The following is a 16,760-nucleotide window of genomic DNA, read 5'->3' on the forward strand; positions in this document are numbered from 1 at the left end:
TGCCCGGCGCCCACCCCTTCTATCAGCTCACCGCTCTGGGACCCTGGCCCAGGTCTTGGGATGGCTCAAAGAAAGCGAAGATGGCTCAACGGGGACAGGGACATGATAGGAATAAGGCGGCCGTTGGCTCAGTCCAGAAATGCCGGGCTTTCTTAAGCACAGCGGAGGGAGAAAAAAGTTTCCTTTGTCAAGCGACCACGTGGCGCTATGGCGGTCACCAGAACACCGGGTGCGGACTTGGGGACACGCCAGTCATCTCCCGCGCTGGCCAAGGGAAGCCCCGAAAAGTGGGGGCACCACGGAAGCCGAAGAGAGCAGATCTGGAGGATGCTGTGAGGAGCGGAGGGCGGGATCCCTGGGGGGGTGCATGGGGCGGGATTCCCGGGGGTAGGAGGATGCGGGAGGCGGGGTTCCTGAAGGTGGGGGCCGCGGAGGGTGGGGTTCTCGGGGGCGGGGTGGACGGATGTAAGGGGCGGGGTTCCGGGGTGGGGGCGCAGGGGGCGGGGTTCCCGAGAGTGGGGGCCGCCGAGGGCGGGCCTCCCGGGGATAGGGACGCAGTGGGAGGAGTTACCGGGGTTGGGGCACGGGAGGCGGGGTTCCAGCTGCGGGGGGCGCACGGAGGGCAGGGTTCCCGGGGGTGGGGGGCGCAAAGTGCGGGGATCTAGGGGGAAGAGGTGGGCGTGAGCAGGGCTCCCGGAAGCAGCGGGGCGCGGAGGGCGGGGTCGCCGGAGTTGGGCGGGCACGGGGTGGGACTGCAGGAGGTGGGCGGGCTCGGGAGGCGGGGTTCCCGGGGGCAGTGGGGCGCTGCTCGCGGGGCGGCGCGGGGGGCGGTGCTCGGGCCGCAGGGCGGGGGTGGGGGCGGCGCGGGCGGGGAGCGACGGGCTGGCAGGGCATGGCGTCCATGGCGGCGGCGATCGCGGCCTCGCGCTCGGCGGTCATGAGCGGGAACCGGCCTCTGGACGACAGGGAGCGGAAGCGCTTCACCTACTTCTCGTCTCTGAGCCCCATGGCCAGGAAGATCATGCAGGACAAGGAGAAGATCCGGGAGAAGTACGGGCCCGAGTGGGCGCGGCTGCCGCCCGCGCAGCAGGACGAGATCATCGACCGGTGCCTGGTGGGGCCGAGCGCCCCAGCGCCTCGCGACCCCGGGGACCCCGAGGAGCTCGCGCGCTTCCCCGGGCTGCGCGGGCCCACGGGCCAGAAGGTGGTGCGCTTCGGGGACGAGGTAAGTACGGGCCGGGCCCCTACCCGCGCCCCGAGCGCCCCCGGCCGGGCGGACACCTGCCGGCTAGTGGCCGCCGCCGGCAGGCGCGCGGGCAGGGGCTGCAGAGGAGAAGGTGCAGGACCCGGAGTGGGTGGGAGGGACAGCCCAGATCCGGAGGTCTGGGGGCCGGGGCTCCCGGGGATAGTTTGGAGTATCTCTGAGAGGAGGTCTTTCTAGACCCTCCGTCGCGACTTGCCCCGCCGGGCAGCACGGGACCCGAAACCGCTCCCAGAGCTAAAAGGCAGACCGAAGTGGCAAGAGCAAGGGATTAAAGCCAGGCAAACCTGAGTTCTGTTCCACTCGGCCATTTAGCTGTCTGGCCATGGGTCACCTAACCTCTTGGGGCCTCTGTACCCCCCGTGTAAACCGGGAATAGTAGTACCCATCCCAGGCCTGCCAGGGAAGGCGATCAGCAAGTTATATATATATATATATATTAATATTAATTGATGAGCTGTGTGGGGAGCGTGAAATTGTGAAGATAACAAGCAGGAAGAGGTGCCTTCCAGGGTTAGGAGGCAAAATCCGAAGCCCTAAGATGTTTCCGAGGAATCGTGCTGTGAAGCTTTGTTTTGGGAGTGAGCTTGGTGGTCCCCTTTTCCCACCAAAAAACTAATGTAGACGTTTACACAAGCCCTGGCAAGACTTTGGTACATATAAGGGCATGTATGGGCCTCTGACCTAGACATTCATTGTGCCGGGACTACTTGGAGGGGCCGTCATTGTGAAGGGAGAAAGACTCAGACCCCAGGGAAGAAACCTCAGGGATGACCCACACAAAATTGCAAAGGCCTGAGTGTTCTGTGCTGCCCAGAAAGTTGGTCTTTTTCTTGGGAATGTGGTTACCTAAAACCTGTTGGGTGCCATTAGAATTTGCCTTCAAACTCAACTTTTGCTGTGAAGGTCAAAGTGGGACAAGCAGACGGAGAGGTTGGCATCCTGTGAGGGCCTGGAGGCTGCGGGGAGGAGGGGCTGGGCTTGGAGAGGTTTTCCGAGGAAGTTGTGAACGGTGGAAGGAATTCTAGTTAAGAATGAGGCTTAAATCTGAGTTTTAGGCGTGGGTGTGCTGAGACACTTATTAATACAAAATGTTTGTGGCTATAAACCCACTTGAATGCGAGGGAAGTGTGAGGGGACGGAAATATGCTGCCAGCATTGCCATATCCTGACAGAATTAAAAGAAAAGTCTCAGAAGGCTTTGCCAGGAAAAACGAGGGTGTGGTAAACGGAAGAGATGAGAATATAGGTTTGAAATATATTCCTAGAGCTGAAACATTTTTAGTGTGAAAACATGCACCTCTCCAAAGACATTTGCAGGGTTGGTGCTCAGATCTGGGTGATGGAAAAGCAGGCAGGCCCTCTTTGGAAAAGTTAGGAATACATGACTTATGCGAGGACATAAACCTGCAAGTACTTAGAGATGTTGGAGCATGACTGTCATTTTCCCTGAGCTTGCTGTCCGGCTAAGAATATACACATGCCCGCTCATCATCAACAAGCCCAGGCCCTAAAAGGGCCCAGTGTGGCTGATAAGGGAAGACATGGCCAATTTTCTACTCTTGATTCCTTACCTGGGCGTCAGACCAAGCTGTTAGTGAATTTGTGAATCTGTAAACCTAAAGCCATTTAACAGCCAACAGAACTTTTCACTGTGGTCTCTACCTGTCCTTCTGGGAGCAGAAGGGCCCTGGTTTTCAGAATTGAGCTCAGCTTTGCTAAATGGGCTGGGAGCGTGTGTTGGAATGCCTCTGACCAGCCTCTCAGCACGCATGGCAGAGAGAGAGTTTGAGGAGAGGTACAGAGGGACATTGCCTAGGGTGTATTTTTGCCTGCAGCAAAATACAGTGTGATTTAATTGCACTGGGGTGTCTACAACGCGTTCCTGGTACTTGGCAAGAGGTTGGTAACAGAGTGGACCAGTGGTCTCAGGCCCAGGAGGAGGGCCATTTGTGGAGGAAGGCGGGCTCCTGGGCACAAGGCAAAGGACAAGGTGAGGATAGGCCGCTGGGCAGAGTGGCCTGAATAAATGGCCCCAGCTGTATCCAAAAGGGCCCTGAACCAGACTGAGGAGGGCAGTCCGACCCTTCCCATTTACTCTGTCTTCAGATGTGGTTCTCAGGGCCTTCCTGGCTGCTCCTGGAACAGAGAATGCTCCCCAGCACCCTCCAGTGCCCTCCTAGCTCCACTCCCTAACCGCCCCCAGCATCTCCAGTTGCCTGCTGATGAATGGGTGCTCAGGTGAACCCCAGCTCTTGCTTTAGCCTGTGTCTGACCTTGCATGATAAACAGGGCGGCCCACGTAGATACTCAGGAAAGACCACTTGGGATACTGGGCTCTGAGGGCCTTTCCTAAGGCTGTAATGGGAAGCTCTGGGCTTGGGTGTGAGTCTTGGGTTTGAATTTTGGCTCTCCATCTACCAGCCTTTTGACCGCGGTAAATCGCTAACCTCTCTGAGCTTCAGCATCTTCCCTTGTACAATGGGAAGAACATAAATAGGATGATAGGAGTTCCAGCTGTGGTGCAATGGGATCGGCATCTCTGCAGCACCAGGTCGGTGCAGGTTTGACCCCAGCCCGGCACAGTGGGTTAAAGGATCCAGCATTGCTGCAGCTTCGGCTCCAATCTGATCCCTCACTCGGGAACTCTGTGTGCCTCGGGGTGGCCAAAAGAGACAAACAAACAGAAAAACAGGATAATAGTAGACAGTGTGTAGGAAAGGCCTATGGGATTAAAAAATGGTTGTTGCTGCTGCTGCTGGTAAGAATATTTATTAAGGTTATTAGCTAGTCTCTCCATGTCTGCCCTTGTGTGTGTGTGTGTGTGTGTGTGTGTGCCTACAGCATGTGGAAGTTCCCAGGCCAGGGAACAAACCTGTATCCTGGCTGTGACCTGAGCCACAGCAGTGAGCCTTAACCCACTGTGCCACCAGGGAACTCCTCTCCATGTCCACTTTTGAAAATCACTGACTATCATGAAATAGATTCCTCCTGCCTGTCAGCCTGAAGTTGGCCATGTCAAGTCCCACATGGAAGAGCTCTGGGGATGTGTCTCAGGGCATGTATTTGAAAGCTGGGTTTGCTCTGTCCACAGTGTGGATGTGATATGGCCTGTCGCCTGATCAGCAGTCACACCAGCCTCGGATTGTGGCTCCCTTTCAGCTACGCTAAAGGACAAGGACATTGCTTATTTCTTTGGATACCTTCTCGCCCATAGCCAGTAACGTTTTTGTATCCCATGCACCAGCATTTTCCATCAGATCGTGCACACCCAGCCTCCAAATGTGACTGTCGTCGTCGGTCAGTGTTACGTGGAAACTTGCTTGTGTGTGGACGATCACAGATCTTGGTGGTTGGGAGCACGGTCAGTCTCCACTCACACACCATCCATGGTGCCCATGTGGTGCGGGGCTGCTCGGAGGACGACAGGCAAAGGCAGCCTGCCATCTGTGTCTGCTTTTACCTTTGCTGTCTGTAAACTGAAAAGACCTTACTGACCGGGGTCCAGGCCCAGGTCCACCTTTACTGGGATCTTGTGGTGTCAAAGCTGTGGGGGATCCCGGGGGGAGGGGCTTGCTTCTTACCACCTTGGCAGTCAATTGAGTGACAATTTCTCAAAGCTTCCTAGAGATCAGAACCATTCTCACTGTAGGGATGCTTAGCCTTCCCAAAATCTTCATCGGCTTCTTTAAAAATCCTTCCACATGAACATACAGTCTCAGCACAGCTTCAGCACAAGGCCTCCTGCCATCACCCCCCGCCCATCGCCCCAAGCACCTCCTATACAGAGAATTGGGAGCTGCTGTCGGTGGAACAGGTCTCTCTTGGCAGCAGAGGAGGAGCACCTGGAATCCCCACACCTGGTTCTGGTCCTGCTGCCAGCAGGGCTGTCTGTGTAGGGCAGGATTCTCCCTCCACGAGTGGGCAGCTCATCAGCCTCTCTGGGGCTCAATAGGCCTTGCTTGGAACAGACGTGGACATTGCAGTGTGCCCTTTGGGGCAATATTTAGTCCAAACATGAAGGTATGTTTGCAGATAGATGCTTTTATTTAAAAAAATTTTTTTTGGAGTTCCTGCTGTGGCTCAGTGTTTAATGTTTCCAACTAGGAACCATGAGGTTACAGGTTTGATCCCTGGCCTTGCTCAGTGGGTTAAGTATCCAGCGTTGCCGTGAGCTGTGGTGTAGGTCGCAGACGAGGCTCGGATCCCATGTTGCTGTGGCTGTGGTGAGGCCAGCGGCTACAGCTCTGATTAGACCTCTAGCCTGGGAACTTCCATATGCCGCAGGAGCGGCCCTAGAAAAGGCAAAAAGACAAAAAAAAAATTTTTTTTTTAATTTCTTGGCCATGCCCATGACATGTGGAAGTTCCCAGGCCAGGAATCAAACCTGAGCCACAACAGCCACCTGTGCCATGGCAGTGACAGTGCCGGATCCTTAACCCACTGGGGCACCAGGGAACCCCCTGCAAATAGATGGCTTTTCACGGTCTGACTTTCCCTGTGCTTCTCCATTACTGCATTCTTCCTCCAGCAGTCAAAGTCTGGGGTGTGGCTTACTTCGGGAGATGAAAGGTTTTCGTTTTAGAAGGATTTCGCCATCACTCCGCTCTGCGTCCACTGTTTCCTGTAAACAAAAAAACCCACAAAACCTCCAAACCTGAATTTTTGGGAATGAATGTGTTGTTCGCTGCTCTCTGCTCCACTCCCTCCCAGACTCTTGGCCACCAGTCCAGCAGGATCTAAGCATGCCGGTGAGAGTTACAGGGTTCCCAGCTCTGTGCCACGTTCTTGGCTCCAAATAGGCCATAAGCCAGTGACCTCTGGAATTTGGGCAGCCTGAGTATTTGCCTCTCATGGACCTGCTCGCCCCTTTCACCTTTCTAGCAGCAGGTGGGACTGGGCAGGAAGGGTGTTTCCACATGCCGGCCCCTGGGACCCTGATCTGGATTGTGTGATCTACAGAACATGGAGTTTTAAGCTCTGGAGGCAAACAGCTCCACCCCCAGTTCAGCAGCTTAGTGCAACCAGCTGCTGTCAGAAGGCGGTGTTCCTGTGGCCCCTCCTCCCCCTCCTGCAGGAATCTGGGGGCTTGCTGGCTGCTCTCTTACTCCACCAGCCTTCACCTCCTTTTCTGGTGTTGAGTCCCTGACTCGCAGACACCTTCTGCAAGCCTCTGAAGGCTACGTGACTTTTCCCAGCCCCACTGCCCTTCCACTCCTGCCCCCAGCTGGCTGAGAAAGCTCTTGGCCCTGAAGAACTCCGGAGACCAGGGAGCAGTACAGAACCCCAGTCCGGCAGACGTCGCCTAGTCCCATCTCCTTTCCATGCCCTGTGCCTGCCTGCAAAGGGCCACTTCGCCCTCCCTCTTTCGGGTCCAGGTTGGCCAGCCGAGATGTTTGTGTTTTAAAATTAACTAACTGGAGTTCCCGTTGTGGCTCAGCAGGTTAAGAACCTGACTCGTATTCATGAGGATGGGGGTTTGATCCCCGGCCTCACTCAGTGGGTTAAGGATACAGCGTTGCCACAAGCTGCAGTGTAGCTTGCAGATGTGGCTCAGATCTGGGGTTGCTGTGGCTGTGGTGTAGGCCGGCACCTGCAGCTCCCATTCCACCCCTAGCCTGGGAACTTCCATATGCTGCAGGCATGGGCTTAAAAATAAAGGAAAATAAACTACAATAATTACAGGGGTGTAGAATTTCTAAAATAATGTACCCATATATTACTGGTAAAAGTTTCATACAACGTGGGCAGAAGCAGCATTATGTAGCAGTTGGTAGCAGAAGAACCTCCTTCAGTTAGGAAATCTTCCTTAGAGTTGAATCTGGTTGGATACAGGGCTTCCGATGCAGGACCTGTTACTCATGCGCTCACCCCTTCTGCTTCTGCTTGGACAGCTTGACTTTTCTTTTTTCAGCCTTTGGCAAAAAATAAATAAATAAATTTGAGAATTACTTTCTCAGCATTTTGATTTTTTTTTTTTTTTAAGAAAGGTGGACAGTGTAATTTTCATTCCCATCTCCTGCCTGGCAGATGTATGCATTTTTGAGAAAAGATGACAGAGTGGATGTGGTTTTTCGTGTTCCTGGGCTTGGGGTGTGTGCCCTGGCTCCGGGCAGGAGTTGAGAGCGTGGCCATGAGTCCAGATCCATCTCCACAGGCTTTCCCTTTCCAACAGTTCTTTGCCCTGAGTAGCACCTGGCCTGGGACCCTGCATAGTCCGGGCTCCCGGGGAGGAGGGGAGTTGAACAGGTGGCCCTGGGAGCAGAGGAGAGACAGACACAGGCTCTACCTGGCTCCCACGGGAGTGTAGCCCTGTGGCTGGCAGGCAACAGGTTTGGCAAAGCAATTAAGTGACTGGGGCTCTGTCACACCAGGAGGGAGGGGACAGGACTGAGAGGCATGTTGGCAGGGGTGGCATCCTCTTGTCCTTGACAGGAGTCTCTTTAATGCTCTAAATGAGAGATTCCCTTAGTACAGGGGAAAATGTCCATTTCTGAAAAAAATAAATCAAGGCCAGACTTGTCTGTTTAAACTTCTTTCTTGTCCTCCCATTCATTTCCTTCGACCCTTCCCTCCCCCACTCCTCGCCCTCCTCCCATCACCACTGTGGCGCCTGAGTTTTGGTTTCTGCCGAGGTCTGTGGGGACCTGAGTTTCTGAATTTGTATTCACGGTGGAGCCTGCCCAGAGGTTCCGTTATAACTGCTTTTCTGTTGTTGCAACTGCAGTTTTCTACTTGCAGTGATGGAAACCCTCCTGTCTCAGCGGAATTAAGTATGTTACAAGTCAAAGGGAAAAGCATCGATTCCATAAATATATAAACAGTAGTCCCTAAGAATAAGCAGTTGGTAAAAAAGAGTGTATTCTTCTTCCTCACTCCTCCCTTTTTTAGTAGACTTTATTTTTTTTAAGTTTTTAAAATTTTTAGTTTTTTAAATTTATTTTTATTTTTTGGCCTTGCCCCCCAGCCTTCAGAAGTTCCCAGGTCAGGGATCAAACCCGAGCTACAGAGTGCCAACGCCAGATCCTTAATCTGTTGGGCCACCAGGGAACTCCTATACTTTATTTTTTAGAACAGTTTTAGGCTCACAGCAAAATTAAGCAGAAAGTACACACAGGCAACACACAGCCTCCCCCACGGTCCATACCCCCCACCAGAGCAGTGCATGTATTATAGTCAGTGACTACACTGACAGGTCATCCTCACCCCAAGTCTGTAGTTTACATTCAAGTTCACCCTTGGTGGATGTTCAAGGTTTGGATAAGTATCTGATGACACAGTTTCATCATTCTAGTTTTTTTTTTTTTTTTGGTCCTTTTTGGGCCATAGCTGTGGCATACGGAAGTTCTCAGGCTAGCAGTTGCATTAGAGCTGCAGCTGCTGGCCTATGCCACAGCCACAGCAATGTGGGATCCGAGCCGCCTCTGCGACCTACACCACAGCTCACGGCAATGCCAGATCCTTAACCCACTGAGTGAGTCCAGGGATCAAACCCGAAACCTCATAGTTCCTAGTTGGATTTGTTTCCTTTTTTTTTTTTACATTTTTCTTTTTTTTTTTTCTTTTTCTTTTTATAGCCACATACGTGGCATATGGATGTTCCCGCACTAGGGGTCTAATCAGAACTGCAGCTGCCGGCCTACACCAGAGTCACAGCAACATGGGATCCAAGCCACATATGCAACCTACACCACAGTTCATGGCATCGCTGGATCCTTAACCCACTGAGTGAGGCCAAGGATCGAACCCACATCCTCATGAATACTAGTCGGGTTCATTACCACTGAGCCATGATGGGGACTCCATCATCATTACAGTTTTACACAGAGTAGTTTCACTGCCTTAAAGTCCTCTGTGCTGCCCCTCTTCATCCCCCTCTCCCCTCCAGCCCCTGTAACTACTTATCTTTTCACCGTCTCCAGTTTTGCCCTTTACAGAATGTCATATAATTGGACTCATACAGTACGAAGCCTTTTCAGATTGACTTCTGTCACTCATTAATATGCATTGACGGTTCCTCCTTGTCTTTTCATTGCTTAATAGCTCCTTTCTCTCTAGTGCCGAGTAATAGTCCTGGACAGACCCCAGTTTACTAGCTCTTCACCTACTGAAGGACAGCTTGGTTGCCTCCAGGTTTGGGCAGTTATGAGTAAAACTGCTGTCAACCTCCACGTGGAGACTTTTGTGTGACCCTAAGTTTTCAACTCCTTGGGAGCACAATCGCCTCAGTCCTTTTGAATATGCTGCTGTGTCCTTGAATTACAGACTGGCACTACACAGCTCTCCAGGAGGAATACGCGCCATGCCAGATGTGCCCAGAGGCCCAGGCCACCGGATGTCACAGGGGATGGGACCGTTGGCCACCCAGGGAACTGTCCGTCCCACCCCTGCAGGCTCTGCTGTCCGAGCTTCATTTCCCTCACTTAGAGTATCTCACAGTTGAAATTTCTTACCTTTAAGCCACAGTGCCACCATCTGTCAACCAGAAACTTCCCTGATTTATGGCCTCCAGGAGGACAAACTGTAGTTCCAGGGAGCACTGTGCAGGGTTCCCAGATCCTGATGCTGCTTCTGAACCACTCAAGAAAAACCAGATGTGTTTCTGGGGAGCTGAATGGTTTGGAGTCTAACTTTTAGAACCAGCCCTACAGGTGGGAGGAGAATTTAACAAGCACATCCTATTCTGACTCTGCCACAAAAAAAAGTGTTTCCTGTGGATGGTCACATCCTTGTAGTTCTGCAGCAGCATTACTGGAAATGCAGTTCCGGTAGTTTTATGTGATCTTTCAACTCTGGGAGGAATGACATGAAAGCAGCCTGTAAACATGATCCTTCAGGGCCTGGCAGCATGTTAGGAGACTCCCTGCCTTGGTTGATGAGACTGGCGCACAGAGCATGACTTTTCCTGATCCAGAGCCGGGTGAGTGAAAGCTGGGCCTCAGAGTAGCAGCCTGAACCCCAGTTGGTGCAGTAGGAGTTCTGGTTTGGGGGATGAGAACCACCCAGTATTGCTGGGAACCACCCAGCAATATTGACTGAGGCCACCTCTGCATGTGGGATGGCCTGGGCAGACAGAGGCAGGCCGTGGAGGTCAGTGAGGACAGCCTGTGTGTCCAGGTGTCCCCAGGGTAAAGAGGGAGTCAGGTGTCCTGTGGAGAACTGGACAGGTAGCTGCCCAGGAGAATGGCTGCTTTAGAATGACCTAGGGAGTAGTTTCCATTGTGACTCAGTGGGTTAAGAACCCGACTAGTATCCATGAGGATGCAGGTTTGATCCCAGGTCTCCCTCAGTGGGTTAAGGATTCAACATTGCTGCAAGCTGTGGTATAGGCTGGCAGATGTAGGAACTTCCATAGGACGAAGGTGCAGCCCTAAAAAGAAGAAGAAGAAAAAAAAAAAGGAGTTATCTAGGGAGTTGTTGGGTTTGTAAAACCAAGTCAGGTGGGACCTACGTAGTCTGCCTGTTAGAACAGCATGCTAGGAGTTCCTGTTATGGCTCAGTGAGTTAAGAACCCAGCTAGTATCCATGAGGATGCAGGTTCCATCCCTAGCCTCTCTCAGTGGGTTAAAGATCCAGCGTTGCAGGAGTTGTGACTTAGGTCACAGCTGTGGGTCCGATTTGATCCTGGGCCCAGGAACTTCTATATGCCGCAAGTGCAGCCAAAAAATAAAAAAGAACAGCACTCTAGGTGCTTCTGATTTATAGTCATACCTGGGACTTCTATGCTAAGGGACACTTCAGAGTCTTGAGTCTGGTGTCTTTGAATCCAAGACCAGTAAGGACCCAAGAAGTTACCCCAACACGACCCCTCCCCAGCTCCCTGGGATGAGTGTGCCATAGAGAGAACTTCTGCAGGAAGGGGGCGGTGTGTTCAGGCTGAGGTTGCAGAATGGTGCCCAGCCTGTCCCTCAGAAAGGCTGGTGTGGAAACAAGAATTTCCAGGTGCTGCTGGTCTCCAAAGCAATTCTCTGACCATTGCAGGAAAGGTGCTTCCTGTCTGCTGGCTGCTAGTGGCCAGGCTTTGTCTTGGGGGAGGTCAGAGCCGCTTCGGAAGCCCAGGCTCCTGGCTCTACTTCCTCAGGCCAAGCTGTGGGCTCCACTGGGGGACAGTGCCATCCACAGGGACCATCTACCTCACACACTCGAGACATGATGCCCTTCACTGGCCCCAGAAATTGAAAAGAAAATTAATAAAAGAATGAATGGCTTGGAGTTCCCTGATGGCTCAGCCAGTTAAGAATTTAGTATTGACACTGCTGTGGCTCAGGTTACTGGCATGGTGCAGGTTCAGTCCCTGGCCTGGGAACTTCTGTACGTCTTGGGCACAGCCAAAAAATAAATAAATAAATAAATTAATTAATTAAATGGCTCACTAGTCTCCAGTCAACTTTCATTAAGAGGAAAGGCTAATATTTATAACATTTCACCTTAGAGATGAATTTTAAGTCCAGAGTTTGACATTTTAAAGTAATTTTGGAATCACCAAAATTTTAATATTTAAATATTTAATATTAATATTTTAATTTTATAATTCACTTTTATAGAGAAATTAATCAATTACTGTTGCTTGCCACCAAATAATTTCAAAAGCAACGTGACCAAAATCCTTAAAAAGTTCAATAATAAAAGTTTATATACAACGTGGAATGCGGTGAATTTGTGTGTTTGCTATTAATTGCAGCCTGCGGTGTGTTGGGAAAGGTTTAACATCTGGCTTGAGGCAGTGCATAGAGGAGCCCTGATGTGGCACCTGCTGGTTGCCATGGAGATGCTCCCCCAGGGCCTGTCGAGGCCCCCAGGTGACTCACTGAGTCACAGCCGGTCAGGGAGGTGCAGTGACATGGTTGTGTGGTGTGAGAGATGCGATTTCCATCTTGCAGGTGCAATAAAAGTCAGTACCCTCAAGAGCATGTAATAGAAAACAGACTAAAGTAATTAGGAAATGCTGTTTTTAGTCTTTGTCACCTTTGTCAGGTTGTTTTGCAGGGGGCGGGGAGTTGAGAGACACTTTTTTGAAAAATAGGTTTTCTGTTTGGAGCAGTTTTGGGCTTCCAGCAACAGTGAGTGGAAAGTACAGACTTCGGCCAGAGCCCCACCCTCTACCCTCATGCAGCCCCCGCCCCCAGGTCATCGCCCCCCTGCGGGGTGGGGTGTTTGTTAGCATGGGTGGACCTCCACGGACCCATCAGTATTGTCCAAAATCCAGAGTTTACTCTGGGGTTTATTCTTGCTGCTGTACTTCCTGTAGGTTTTTGAGGAAAATATCCTTTGTTACAATATGGTACAGAGTGTTTTCACTGCCCTAAGAATCCTCTGGCCTCTGCCTGTCCATCCTTCCTTCAGTCTAACCCTGGCAACCACGGATCTTTTCACTGTCTCCATTAGGTTACCTTTTTCCAGAATGTTATCTAGTTGGAATCATAAATGGAGTCATAAAAAAAATCCTGTCAGGTTTTTTTTTTTTAATTGTGGTAAAATGTATATTGGATATATTGGATATATAGTTGTCACATAAAATTTGCCATCCTCACGGCTTTTAGGCGCACCGTGGTACATTCACACGGTTGTGCAGCCATCACCACGATCCACTTCTAGACCTTTTCCGTCACCTCACACAGAAACTCTACCTGAAATAATGCCTTTCCATCCCTCCCTCCCCCAATAAATTCTGTTCTACTTTCTGCCTATGAATTTGCCTACTCTTGGTCCCTCAAATAAGTGGACTCACACATATTTGTTCATTGAGCGTGATTCTTCCAGGTTCATCCCCGTTGTAGCCTGTGCCAGAATTTCCTTCCTCCTTCAGGCTGGGTGGTCTCCGTTGTACACATAGACCCCCCTTTTGTGTTTTCATGTTTTGGCTGCTGTGGTAATGCTGCAGTGAGCAGGGGCCGACAGGTATCTGTTCAAGCCCCTACTTCCTACTTCCAGTTCTTACTGCTGTATTCCTCAGCATGAGGTTGCTCGATCCAGTGTCTGTTTCCTTTTTTTTTTTTTTTGAAGGAACCACCACACTGTTTCCCATAGTAGCTGCACCATTTTACATTTGAGCCAGCCGTACAAGAAGGTCCAGTTTCTCCACATTTCCTGTTTTTTTTTTAAAATTAATTATTTATTTATAGGCTATGCCTGCACCATGTAGAAGTTCCCAGGCCAGGGATTAAACCCTCGCCATAGCAGTGACCCGAACTACAGCAGTGACAATGCTGGATCATTAACCCGCTGAGCCTCCAGGGAATTCCATGTTTTTGTTTGTTTTTTCTTTTTTAGACAACCCATGACTTATGGAGTTCCCAGGCAGGGATCAGATCCTAGCCACAGTTTCAACCTTCACCACAGCTGCAGCAACGCCAGATCCTTAACCCACTGTGCAGGGCCAGGCATCAAACCTGTGACTCTCCTGTTGCACCACAGTGGGAATTCCCCCCCACCCCCTGCTTTTTTAATAATAGCCATCCTTGTGGGTTTGAAGTATACTATTTTTTTTTTTAAGGGCCGCACCCATGGCATATGGTAGTTCCCAGGCTAAGGGTTGAATCAGAGCTGCAGCTGCCAGCCTACACCATAGCCACAGCAATGCCCAGATCTGAGCCGAATCTACAGCCTACACCACAGCTCTCAGCGATGCCAGATCCTTAACCCACTGAGGCCAGGGATCGAACCTGCGTCCTCATGGATACTTGTTGGGTTCTTAACCCACCAAGCCACTGAACACAATGGCAATTCCTACTACTTTTATTTTTAATCCAGCATCTTTAATTATAAGTTTATATAATTTAACTTTTAATAATGGCCGTGTTTAATAACAGGCTCAAAAAATGCCTACAGTTTTCACAGACAGCTCTGGCGAATTGGTGTGAGCCTACCCTAGCATACTGGTTGCAGCTCCAAAAGTGAAAATGTCTGGGTCCCACAGAGATCCTCAAACACTCTGGCATCCATTCTCCACAAAGAAGTAGAGTAGTAAATGCTGGAGCTTTCCTGGGAATATGCATTCCCGTTCCATAGGCAGAGAATATATGTTATTTTTTAAGAAGCACTGTTTCCATTAGGAGATGAGCATGGTGTTGGGTGAATAGTCCCCGGATGAGTGTGAGAGCCCAGGGCTCCGAGACTTCAGAGGGAGAAAGCAGGGTGCGTGTCCATCCTGGGGTCCTTGGGGCCGAGTGGGGACCTGCAGAGGTCAGTGGTGCTGGCCTCTGACACTTGGGGGGTATCCGAGTGTGTGTCCTGTGGCCCTCGCAGTGGCTTCCTGTCTGTTCTTTGTTCTGCTTCTCTGGAGTTTGGTGACCTGGGGCATCTTGCCATGCTGTGCTCCAGAGATGCCGCCCTGTATCCAGGGAGACTCCATGTTGTTTCTGGCATGGATGTCTCTTATGGAGAGGAATTTGACTCTGAGTATAACTCCTGGCAGAAGGCGGCCCACACGGTGTTGTCCTTTGGTTTAAGGAGCGGATGTGTTTTGGTGCTTCTGAAGCTTCTGATCTTGGAAGCAGATGGGGGAGCTTTCCAAGCAACCCTGCAGAAAGCATATGTGATTGTTTGCAGCAAGTGCCTGGCCATGTTGTCCTTGACTGCTGGTCCTGGTCCTCAGAGTAGATAGCTTGTGTGTGTGTGTGTGTGTGTGTGTGTGTGCGCGCGCGCGCGCGCGCCTACGTGTGTGCGTGCGTGCATGCGTGTGCATGCACCCCAGATGTGCTACCACTTTGTAATTATGATGGCGTTTTCTGCATCCAGCTGCCTGAAGAGCCTGTTCTTGCCGCCAACGCGCTTTGAGGCTGGCGTGTGGGGCCAAGGGCTGACATCAGAGCTTCAATCGCATTTTTGTTTGGCATGTTTATTTTTGTTAAGCGCTTTATTATTTTTTTATGAGCTCAGCCTTGCAGAAATCTAAGGAATGTGCCCCTTGACTCAGTTTCTTGCTGGAGCAAACAAAAGATTATTGACTTGACACCAAATTGGGGAGAAAGCGCACCAAATTGGGGAGACTATTGCAGCTATAGTCTGCTTCCACTGGAGCTGGCCAGCTCACAAGCTCAGGCTAGGTCTTTGTTCCTCATTCACCCTCTGAAGCCAGAGCAGTATTACTGTGACCTTTGCAGATTTCAGAGGGGCTCAAGCTGCATAGTTAATACTCAGAGGGTGGGTCATATCACATGAGAGGGGCGTCCAGTTCCCATGTGTCCTGCCACTGGCCAGGTGTCCTGCTCCCGTGCCTGCCTCTGCCTGCCCAGTGAGTCTCCACACACTCCCCCGCCCCCTGGAGAAGGAGCACCTTTGCCCCTTGATTTCCTCTTGCTTTTCCCCCCAGCTCCAAATCTAGAATAAAGGGGACTTTGGTTCCATTAGTCTCCTTAATTTTTCCCTCTGAAAACAAAGTCCTTCTTGTCTTGTTGCTTCTAAGAGGAACTTAGAGGGTCCTGAGATCATAGGATGTTGAGGACTTTGGGGATCATTCAGCACCACTGCATTGTCCTCCTGTGCCCTGAACACACACACACACACACACACACACACACACACACACACACACACCTATCTTCCTTCTACTCTGAGGACCAGGACACCCTCAGCCTTTGTTTGGGGATCATTTAGCGCCATTGCATTGTCCTCCTGTGCCCTGAACACACACACACACACACACACACACACACACACACACACACACACACACACACCTATCTTCCTTCTACTCTGAGGACCAGGACACCCTCAGCCTTGTTAACGCACATTCCTGTCAGCAACCTTTCCCTCTTTTGAAGGGACACTGTTTGTAAATTGGGGAGTAAGCTGGGCTTAATTGAAATCCCCAATGGGAGTGCAATAGCCCCCGTTCCCTCTCATTTTTCAAGTTCTGCCCAGTAGCCGAGTGATGGAAGACAGAGCTCACAGGCTAAGGCTAGGGATGGAGTCACAGAAGTTCCCTCTGACAACCCCTTCACCCCCACCCACCGCAGGGCTGGAGGAGGGGAAGCCAGATGACCTGGCTGTAGGGGCAGGGCGAGCCTCTGGGTGGGATGAAGACACCTGTGTGGGGGACAGAGGCGGGGGTGGGCTTTATGTAAGGACAGCCTCCGGGCAAAATAGTTTACCCTATTTCTGGTCTGTGTAGCCCAGGGGCTCCCAGTTTGGGATTCAGGAAATATGATCCCCAGCAGAAGCGGCACAGATGAGACCTTTGCTGGTGCAAGAACACTGCTGGCGGGGTCGGAGGGGTAGCCAAGGAAAGGCAATTTTCTCAATCGTTTAGGCCAGTGAGCCAAGGTCATGTTCTCAGTGACTGTGCTCGAGGGCTCTTTCCATGGTAATCTGCTGGCGAGAGCCAGTGATTTCCGAGTTCTCATTATAACTAGGTATTCACGTTAAGTTGGCATTTTCTTCATTGATTTGCTGAGTGTTGCCTTTCAGGTCTCTGGTAGCCTCTTAGCGGGGCAGTGGGGGTCCAGACATACTGGTGTTGCCTGGCGGATTCCCATCCAATGCCCTTTACATAAGTTAC

General features: G+C 51.2%; 1 protein-coding gene across 1 annotated transcript in view; it reads left to right on the forward strand.

Moving 5' to 3' along the window:
* The first annotated feature begins 839 nt into the window (after nucleotides 1-839).
* The window catches only part of C15H1orf198 (chromosome 15 C1orf198 homolog), a 35,315-nt gene continuing 19,394 nt past the window's right edge, over nucleotides 840-16,760 (forward strand). The window contains exon 1 of the mRNA XM_047761368.1: nucleotides 840-1,225. Within this exon, the coding sequence (XP_047617324.1) occupies nucleotides 893-1,225 (333 nt within the window). The 5' untranslated portion in view covers nucleotides 840-892. The remainder of the gene's footprint in view (nucleotides 1,226-16,760) is intronic.

This window comes from Phacochoerus africanus, chromosome 15 (assembly GCF_016906955.1).
Source record: "Phacochoerus africanus isolate WHEZ1 chromosome 15, ROS_Pafr_v1, whole genome shotgun sequence".
Taxonomy (NCBI): Eukaryota; Metazoa; Chordata; class Mammalia; order Artiodactyla; family Suidae; genus Phacochoerus; species Phacochoerus africanus.